A 10,786-nucleotide genomic window follows, 5' to 3' on the forward strand; every position below is an offset into this window, starting at 1 on the left:
TTCTTAATAAGTAAAAAGTTGCTAAGGGACTATTTTTTTTTTTATTCTTCTCTCTCTGCAGAGCATGGGCTATTGTGTTGGAGTATCAGTACAGAAAAGCTTCTCATCCATCTGAGAAGGACAACATGACAGCAAGGGCTCATTCAGCAATGCAATTTTAACAAACAGATACAGGGAAATTAAATCTGGACCAGTACCAAACTCGGGCAAACGATGGTCATTTCTGAGGGAGAAAGAGGACAGGGATTTGAACTGAGAGAAGCACCACCAAAATCCCATTGCCTTCCTTGGGCTCCCCACTTTTCCCTTCCCCATCTGCACAAAGGACAACAAGAACAAGCTGCATGTTCACCTTCCCAAAGAACAGATGAATTACAGGGTTTATTAGAACCTATAGTTTTACCTCTCTATATTCTTTCTGCCAACAGCTTGCTCACTGCTGAGCTGGTAAACAAAGAGGGCATCACCCCTAGGGAATGCAAGGGAAACCTGGTCTCTCCAAACACACCACATTAGGTTTTTATATGTATGAAATGTAAGAGTTTTGTATGCAAGAAAGAGGCTTTTGGGGAAAAATCAGGTCATTTCAAAGAAGAAAAAAAAAAAAAAAGATGAGTTGAAACTGGCATACAAGGGGATTTACAATTCACATTAATATTACCAAAATTTTTATTCCAGATGTTGCTTGAATATTCTAACTGCTGGCATTAAGTTCTTGTAAACAACAGCTGACTGTGCTTAGGGGTCATGTCATGTCAGTTGTCTCCTGCACAGGTTCCTGCATCTGCTACAAAACCTTCTCCAGGACCAAAAACCTTCTCCAGGACCTGCCTGGCTGTGAACGGGGCAGCTGCTCCCTCCAACCCTCCAAACATCCCCCCATGTGTCCGGGATGGGGGGCACATCAACACCTCCAGGCACTGACCGTGATGATTTCCTAGTCACAAACCTGCAAAACCTCAGAAGCCCTCCAGATCCAGAAATTAACTCAGGGCTCCTTCCCTGAGTGTGCAAAACCTTTTTATCAAGCCATGCACTTGGAAACACAGTTCAAACTCCCATTAGCTGAATATACAGCTTATAATTACCATCAGCAATGACTGGGTTCTGCGAGAGAATATTTTCTATTTTTATTTTTTTCTTGTGCCAAACACCAATTCGTTATCAGATGGACAAGGGCAGTGAAATTCCAATCAAATACGCAGTAAATCTCATTTTATTCTTTCAGCACAACTTTAGTAAAGGGAGCTGCCACAAGTCTTGACAGCCAGAGCAAGCTGTGTTTCAAGGCGGAAGGTCTCAACCAGAAAACGCCATTACTAAATCGAATAGATGTGAAAGCCTGGTCTGTTCTCCCCAAAGTCAATAAACAAGGAAAAATCCCACAGTCTCCATGCGTGTGCATTAAAATCCTGAAGGCTGGGAGCCTGCTAGGCAAGTCCTCCTCCATCCCTGTCTTTTCCTGTTTCTCTGCTCACACAGGCAGCATTTTCTACATCGCAACCTCAGACACATCAGAGGATGAACTTGCCTGAGGAGGCTCACAGAAGCCACATCAGACAGGCAGTGAGACACCCTGCCCTGGCCAGCTCTCCCCCTCTGCCTGCGGGCTTCTTAACCCAAGGCTGAGGGCAAAGGCTGGGAATGGAGGAATGAGGAGGAAAAAAACCTCAAGATAGCATGAATAGCTTAAAAAAACATGTATGCACCTGAACAGACATGGAGCACACTGTTGCTCTGGTAATTCCCAGCCTGGCACTTGAGGTACCCAGCACAGGCTCCCTGTCAGTCTGCAACAGCACAGTCTGGACTGTAAGCAGCGAGCTAATTACAGTCTGGAAGAGTACACAGTTCACAGTGATGATGAGTCTGTTGCGAGACAAAAATATGAAAATATAGGACACCAACCGACCTGGAACATTAGAGGACTCGATGTGAAAGCCACTGAGAGCTCTAGCAGAAGTAGGCTTTAACACATTTCCCAGAATATCCTCTTCCCTCCTCTGTCTCCCCTTAATGTGGTTTTGGAGAGCAATTCTTTCAGTTTCTCATTAGGTTTTCTAATAGAGCTGGAGTCCCGGCAGACCTGCCTCTCCGCTGCTCGTCAGTGCCTGTGGTCGTCACGCCAGGTCACCAGGATGGTGCCCGTCACCTCCCCACACCAGCCCACAGGCTGGAGAGCCAGCTCTGCCTCCAAACTGAACCGCAGCAGCCTCACCACACGTTTAGCTGAAGCTGTTTAGTGAAATACCCCAGAAAGCTATTGCTGTCCATCAGCAAGACAGCACCAAAGGTCTTTGCAGCAGAGCACTCCAGCACAGCCCACCCGGGGCAGGAGCGAGGAGGGGCTGGTGGAGCACCTGGGCCAGCTTCGCAGCCCTTCAACCTGTCGACAGAGATAAAAGCTGCCAAAAAGGTGCCCATTTGCCAGCAATTCTGTGCAAAACGCAGCCATGGATCCAGACTTTCTTCACCTTGCTCATGAGGCTGCAGGTATTGCAAGGCGTGCGTTCTGGAATAAACAAACACCAGAGATTTCCAAGGCCCTGGTGCAACATACAGCTGGCTTGGGAAATGCTTTCATTAAAAAAAAAAGAGTTCAAATGAGCGAGGAGAAATGCTCCATGAAACCTAAAGCATTCTGCATATTAATTCGCTGTGGAAACAACAAGCACTGGAAATAAATGGAAGTGACACAGGGACTTGTGACACGCCTGGGATCAGGACATGTTACACAACAGCTACTGTCAGCTTTCCTGGAGAATCAAGGCTCGTGTCCTGCAATCTTCATTCTCCCACACAGTCCCAGGCTGCAGTGGACACATCACTGCCAGGGGAAGGACCAACCCAGCCATTAGTCCTTTCTGTTACTTGGGAAATCAGCCAGACCTCCTAAGTTTTCTAATAATTGACAATAACTAAATTAGTGATGTGCCCTAATATTTTAATAGCTCCTAGCCAACTTACAGGGGAAAAAGCCAGCGAACACTCTCTGCCGCTCTTTATTTTCCAGTCTTTGATTTCATGCAGAAAGAAGAGATTCCACAGCATGCAGCGCTGGAGCCAAAGGATAGTGTAAATAAGTCATTCAGGAAAGAGAGAAGTCACTTCCTCATAGCACCAAATCAATGTGAGTCTTTTAAAAACTTATCTTTCAAAACAGGATGATCTAAGCTACATCTAAAGTGAAATCCTATGAACACAACAAAGAAAAGTATTTTGTGTATTTGATAACCTGACTCTTCAATGTAGACCCAGCATGCTACAGAAATAAAATTCCTGACTCAAATTAAAATTGCTTGTGTATAATCCTTCTCACAAAGTCCACCTGACCACATTATAGCCGAAAGAGCACTCTGAAATTGCACCATGTGTTAAAAATGTTCCCAGGATCTGAAACCACCTGGTCAGACCCAATCCCTAGTCAACAGCTGCCCGCTGTGAAGAGGGACAATAATTCTTCTTTCAAAGAACCAGATTTATTGAATGAGGCTGATGCGAGACAGAGTGAGGAGGAACAAAAAGAGACTCTTGTGCCAGGCTGGGTCCCTCTTAGCAGAGCATTGCTCCCCAGGTGAGACTGCCCCAACCTGCAGCAGCTTCATCCGCATGTTGAACTCCCCATCCTTTGGGAAGAGAACAGAGTTTGCGAGGAGCAGACACGTTACAAACACCCGTGTTTGGATCCACAACAGCAAAACCTCTCTCAAGAGCTGTTGCCAAGAGCAGAGGACCCACAGCCCAACCTCAGCCGCCAGGAGAAAGCTTTGACCGGAGCCACAGAACTGCCTAACGCTCAGCTTGCAGGAATGATAACACAAACAGGTATTTGTCCTATGGACTTTGTTGCTAGAACAGACTTACCAGTAGACGCACAACAATTTTCAATAAATTAGCATTCCAAAATGCTCTTTCTGCCAAAGTAGCCCTTTTGATTTTTGTCATTTAAAAAAAGCAAGCGATAATGCATTTTAGATCAAATAGTCTCTTGAGCAGAGGGATCTCAAAGTGCTTTGCCAACACTAAATAACTACAACACAAGACGTAAGGAAATGCTTGTGTACAGATCACTTCCCCTCATATTAAAGAAGTGTAGCTACCTCCATACTGAAGCCCACGAGAGAACAATTTGCAACACCCATCTTCCATGCACACACAGAAACACATGATTCAGAAAGTTCTGCAGAAGGTAACTAAGTCCTTTGAGCTGAGATTTAGCAGGAGATGCTCCAGTAAACACATCTGTTCTTCAGAGAGCAGCCAAGGAACCTGGGATGGCTACTGCGATCCTATGAAAGGTAACACCAAGAACTTGGAGCCCAAACTACTCTCTTGCTATATTGGCTTAATATTGCCTGAAACGCAATGTCACTAAAACTACAACTGTTAGCATTTAGACACTCCACTCAGAGCCGGCGTGCCTTGGCTTCATTGAGGTGACAAAAATAACAAAAGCTGCATCCCTTCAGAGCTGCTTGTTTCTTCCACAAAGCATGTCAATGTCATTGGATTTGATCTAAAACATGCACCGGTATCTGCTAACAGCAAGAGGCACATACCTCAAGCATATTAAAATACATAACTATTCACTTTGTACTTTGTTAATTTCAAGTATACGGAATTACTTTTCTTAAATCAAGGAGTTTCAGAGCCAGGAGCATTCAGCCCGCTGGTTGAGCTGCCAGCCAGGCTTGCAAAATGCTGAAAGCCTGCAGGGGCATGGAGAGTGCCTGACAATTGATGGAGTGAAAAATCTGATCCACAAATGTGAGGGAGAAGCGACCATTCAAGCCCTGACGTGCCGGCTATCTGTCTCTGCAACTTTCTGGACTTCCAGATTGCAAGGAATGATGTATTGGGTGAATCTATGACTGTTGCCTCAAGCACTTGACAACCAGGAAAAAATTATGTGACAGTTTATCATCAGTATGGATGTCTACAGTGCAAGAAATTCAGGATGGCCAAAAAAATAATCTCCAACTCATCAGTGAGCATTTCAAGAACCAGAGCAGCCAGGAAGAATACAGTGATTTTTGATGCTCATTGACTCTCATGCAGCTTTTCAGTTAGAAGGAAGAATGGATTCTTATTCTTGATTTCTGGATGAAAAACATCCTTATTTAAACTTTTTCTGTAAGAGCCTCATATTTTGCTTTGTCTTCTGCTTCACCTGACTTCCCCCTGATTTTGAAGTACAATTTTTTTTTCTCTCCACCTTTAAAAAAGTTCTGACAAAAATATTTGACCAGAGAGCTTTATTTCCAGCAGCAGTAATGAGAGCCTTAAAGGATGTGACCTATAACCATGTCAGCTAATGGTTCCCACTCCAAAGCGTCACCAATGGTGACAGAATATCCAAAGGTATGGATGTATTTACTTGGCCTGTGGAGGTGGCACCACTTACTTAACAGTCATGGGTTAAGACAGGGAAAATAATTTCCCTTTGAATTTTCCCTAAAATGCATCTCGGTCCAGAACTTTTTAATGTCCTTGAACTTAGTCAATAGGCTATGAAATCCATGTTAAATAAATTTTGAAAATTATAAATCATACATTCCTAGCTCTTATTTCATGTTTTGCCTTTTTCTGACCTCTCTAGGAAAGAAAAAGGCATTAGAAGAATCTGAGGTTTTTTTGTACAACACTGAAAACTTGGGATGGAAATTAGCTTGCTTGGGAAAAGAGATCTTCAAAGAGAGAAGCCCAATAAAATGGGCTTTGATGAGCTTCTGTCAAGAGAAGATAATTTAGCCACCCCTTTTTCCCCCACCGATCTCATGTCGATAACTTCCATTAGACTTCCCAGCTTTCTTGACACAACAGTAAAACATTTTTTCCCCACGGTGTCTCTTTTTCGCTTATCACCGCAGAACAACGCTATCTTTTATGAGAAGTCAGGATACACACCACGACACGAGGCGTGACAGACCGTTTTGGCACGATCTGTTCGGGGTTTTGTCTTCCGCTAGCGAGCCACAGCTCTGCAGCATATGCGACCGTGCAAAGTTTTACAGTACTGGGACTGACAAATGTCAGCGCCCAGATAACTCGTCTTCCCCTTTTCTCGCTGGCTCACCTGTTTCCATGTTGCTATGAGAGCCCAATATGAATTTCAAGGCAGTGGAAAAGCTCCCTTGGTGTGAAGTCTTGCTACACAAGTCTTTGGCCACGCTGATGCCACGTTGCACTTCAGCAAGCAGAGAACGGGGCCTCTGGTGGACCCTGTTGTCCAGAAACATTCCAACTCTACCAAAACGGACATATTTTGAGCATATGCGTCACTGAAGTTTTCTTAGCAAAAGACATCGCAAGCTTTATGGAGAAAGATGCAAAAAATAAACAAGTGTGCTCATACCACAAGAATTTGATAATAATTGCATTTATTTCTTCTCCTTTACCGTTAACCTCAGAAATGTACTACTCCAACTGACTGATGACTGCAAAAGAGAAGGAAACAGCTTGCACCTGAATGATTATGCTTGAAAAATAATTATTTTCTCACACTATTAAGGTATTGAGATTCCCAAATGCTTGGAGGAAAAGATAAGTGACAATTTCCATTAGTACTCCAACGCAGATAGGTTGCAGTTCTTTGAGAGGACCCCAATAACCAGAATAAATGTCTCATTAGTACTCCAATGCAGATAGGTTGCAGTTCCTTGAGAGGACCCCAATAACCAGAATAAATGTCCTGTCCCCCTTCAAAACAAGCAAGGAGAGGATCTGAGGATCTCCAGGCTGCCCGGTCCCACCTAAATCATGATAACACTATAGAGCAAACCCTCCTGAAGAACATTCCTTAAAGGCTGAAGGACCAGAAACGCAGTGGGAACACCCAGCATGGATTAGCCAAAGGGAAACTGGGTTCCCTCCGCACTCTCTTCTCATCGACTGAACGGGATTGCTGTCAGCTGGGGAGCCCTTCAGTGCAAGTTTAAAGAAAATGTCCCTAGAAATGCAGAATAAAGGCTGGATCCTGACATCCAACACAAGAAGTTATCAGGGCCCAGTGAGCATTTCTGTTTGGAGGTTTTTTTGTTTGTTTAGGGTTGGGGTATTTTTGGTTTTTTGTCTTTTTTTTTTAGTTTTGTGTTTCTTACCATTTGGGGAAATCAAGTCCTTACCGCCAATTAACTTCCTCTACACTGCCTCACAATATGGGTTTAGGAATTTTAAAGGAATCACTGGGTGGTTTGCACAGGATGTAGGCCAGAGTGTCGGGGGCACACACCTTCCCACTCCTTTTTAGTGCATATTACGGGCACATCAGCCAGCATCAAATGCCAGGAAAAACCTCTTCTGCTCGGTGTATTCGCTTGTCAGGGCAAGAAAACCACCTGTACAAAATGTCAAGCTCAGCTGATGGGTGCGGGGGCATTAAGCAAAACTTCGTGTTCCAAACGTGCATCCCGCTTATCGTTAATTCCACAGAAATACAATATACACGGGGAAACTCTGCGACTGGTGTGAGGGGAGACTGGTAAATACAGCCCTGGCAGACTGGGAGCAGCTTTGATCGCTGGTTCCTCTTATCATCCCTCCATCTAGTATTAAAGGCTAAGCTACTTACAGGGAGCTTTTTCACTGCCCTGCATTCTGGAAGAACTGCCTCGGGTCTTAAAGAAAGGTTTAATCTTTAGAGCCATGAGAAAGGCAATGCCACTTCTCCTCTTCCTTGCTTCAGAAGGTGGAATCCGAGAGAATAAAATGAGTGCACATTTTTCCTGAGCTGCACAGGCATTATCCTCGTCGGGAAAAGCATTCTGCTGTGGGAGTGGTGCAAGTAATTTATTTCCGCTGCTCCTGTCGTAGCAGCAGACCTTCCTGTTATTAGCCAGAGTAATTAGATGCCGAAATCTGCAAACTCTTCCCCCTCAAAAAATTAAATACTTGCATAAAAGCGTTCTCCAATCTCCAAATCCGATAGCACGGCTGACGAAGCACAGTTAAAACTAAGAAATGCAAAGACTTATGCCCCATATCCCAGAGAGATGGAAGGGTGAGTCACACATACAGACTTCAAGAGAATCCTTGGCATATTTATATTAAATAAGTTCACTGCTGAGATAAGGGCTGATTTGGGGCTCGTTTGAGAGCAGTGCATTGGAGACGGTTAAAGTCTGCAGCGAGTTACACTAATTAGATAGTGCATTACAGTGGGTTAATATTTCACTCCTGACACTTTATTTTCAGCTATCAACAGCCACATTTCCCTCACTACCGAATATCACTCACCATTGTGAAGGGCAATGAGATGTCAAGGAAAATCAGAAGTGAGAGAGAGGCACATGAAGCACGACGAGGTGCATTAGAAGGGAGAGACTGTTTCTCGAAATTCCCTCCCTCCTTATCTCATGTGCAAAAAAGCCTTAACCACATTAGTGCCTGAAAAATACTTTTAAAAACCCCACAATTTATATATAATAAAGCTATTTTTCTTCACTACCAGTGTCACACTCTGGTGTTTCTCCACAGATGACCTCAACGTGCCCAAGGGAGGAGCACCACGGGGAGGTTCAGCTGGGCAGCCCGGATGAGGTGGGCATCCTCACTCAGCACAATCTCCATAACGAGTAAACATTTAAACATTTAAAACATAAAAACACAGCAAAGACATGTGACAAAGCAACGAGCTTTCGAACGAGGATGCTGACATGAACCTGAAGAAGGAGCAAAACGATTGCACCCTGGCAATTTAATTATTCTGCGAGAGATCTGAGCATATTCAGAAGGCCCAGAAATAGCTGGGAGCTTCATTAAGGTTGTGTTCCGCGCAGAAATGTTGAGAGCTAGGTCAGACTTTTCTCATTATCTTAATGGGGATACCACTCACACAGCGAGATATGATGCCTGTCTAACTGTCACCGGGGCTGTAACGAATTGCGCTCGAAATACAGAGATGAGGGGGAGGAGACGCATACTTTGACTGCCTTAAGATGAAAGTTGTTACAACAAGATGATAATAGGGAATCAAATGTCCCAGCCAGGCAAGTTTTTTTCCTATCGATACATCGGCGTGAATGCCATCAAACCTTACTTTGTCCCCGTGACGAACTGCTTGAAGCAGTGGCCCGTCACACAGCCAGGGCCACGCAGGTCGAGGCAGGAGCTGCTCGATTCCTCTTAAGCCAGCTGAGCTCAGTGTGACTTTCTGCAGGGTATCTGAATGACTAAGTACACAAAAGTAGCCGAAATCAAATTATCACGCACTTGGATCGCTGCCAACCTCCAGATTAAGTTGCCAAATTACTTTCCATTAACTTTTATTTCTCCCCACAGCCATTCAAGTCTTCCTCTAGACTTTAGCCCTTTGCCAGGAAGTATTTTAATTGCCAGCTCTCCTGCTTCCAGCTATCTCAGGGTGGCCCCGCAACCCCATTTGCCCCCCATACCTTGGCACACACAGTAAAGAAACTACCTAATGCCTGATGCAAAACCCACCCAAGTCTAAAAATAACTCTTCCGTCAGTTCTCACGCTCTTGAGGGAAAAAACTATACATCAGGCTACGCCACAGAAATGCTCTATGTATGTATAGACATGCATAAAGCTGTGCAGAGCCTATATATAGCATTTCTGCGGGAGGACAGCCAAGCTGTGGAACAAGCTGCTCAGAGCTGCCATGCAGGCTCCATCCTCGGAGGTTTTCAGGACCAGGCTGGAGCAATCCCTGGATAAATCCCTCTTCTTGCTTCCCCAACTACACATCGTATTTACCAAGCGTTATTACAGATTCTATCTCATGTCATGTCCGGTTTGGTGTGCTTTTACACGCTGCAGTGAGATTCGCTATCAGTCTAACCGAGAAAAAGGGCGAGGAAGACAGAGGGAGAGCGATGAAAAATGCCAGAGGTTTCCAACCCAGTCAGGAAGGAAATTTAAATGGCCTGGTGTCAAACCATCACCATTTCCATGAGCAAGAAGGTGTCAGCTGATGGATGAGGATGTACAAGCATCTCTATTTTGCAGGCAGAGTGGGACCAAGGGCAGAAATATTGCTGCATTTGGTGTGACACTCTCACTTAAAGTCACTGGGTTTTTAAAAATATTTTACTTTAGGAGGCTCGTCCCACAGAAACCGTTTCAGTTATTCAGCCTGAAAAAAATGTGTTTCAGTCATTCTACTGGGACTGATTAATTATGCTGCTTCTAGCAAAAACATGTGAGAAACAAAGATCTAACATCTGATTTACTTGCTCTGGGTAGAGTGACCTACCCCCTCACTGGCACTTGTGCTGAGGTTAAGAGCTCTCCACATGAGAAAGAGGAGGGCAGCATCAGGAACGCCAAAATAAGCGAAATCCTGCGGCTGGGCACCACAGAAATGTGGCAAGAAACAAAGGTTTCACCGTGTAATTTCAGTCCCATTAAACTCCCATTTTTTTCCTGGGGGACATTTCAATCACAGCACTAGTAGCACATTTCCAACGTACAAAAAGGTCTATTGAAAAAAAATAATCACAGTTCTATTAATGAATCCTCATTTACCTGCGAATTTTCTGCTCGGTGCTTTTTCTGCCTCATGTTTATCGCCATGGTGGCAAAGGCTTGCAGGGTGAGTGGGATGAAGACCGACATGTTTATGCAAAGAACACTTGTGAATCTATAAATACGACTTTGAAATACCCCCTTTGATAACATCAGGCCAGATTTCATAACTTATTTACTCTGAGCAGCAGCTAACTTCACAAATAATCCTGCCGACTGCAGAAGGATCCCTTCCACAATAAACCCAGGTGTGAGACGGGTGGCAGAGCCAGGCCAGGAAAATGTTTGGGGTTCTGCAC

At 44.4% G+C, this 10,786-nt stretch overlaps 1 protein-coding gene across 1 annotated transcript in view; it reads right to left on the reverse strand.

Moving 5' to 3' along the window:
* Positions 1 to 10,577, reverse strand: part of GRM7 (glutamate receptor, metabotropic 7) — a 212,102-nt gene extending 201,525 nt beyond the window's left edge. The window contains 1 exon segment of the mRNA XM_009868286.1: positions 10,488 to 10,577. Within this exon segment, the coding sequence (XP_009866588.1) occupies positions 10,488 to 10,577 (90 nt within the window).
* Between the last annotated feature and the right edge of the window lie 209 nt (positions 10,578 to 10,786).

This window comes from Apaloderma vittatum, unplaced genomic scaffold (assembly GCF_000703405.1).
Source record: "Apaloderma vittatum isolate BGI_N311 unplaced genomic scaffold, ASM70340v1 scaffold6514, whole genome shotgun sequence".
In the NCBI taxonomy this organism is placed as follows: domain Eukaryota; kingdom Metazoa; phylum Chordata; class Aves; order Trogoniformes; family Trogonidae; genus Apaloderma; species Apaloderma vittatum.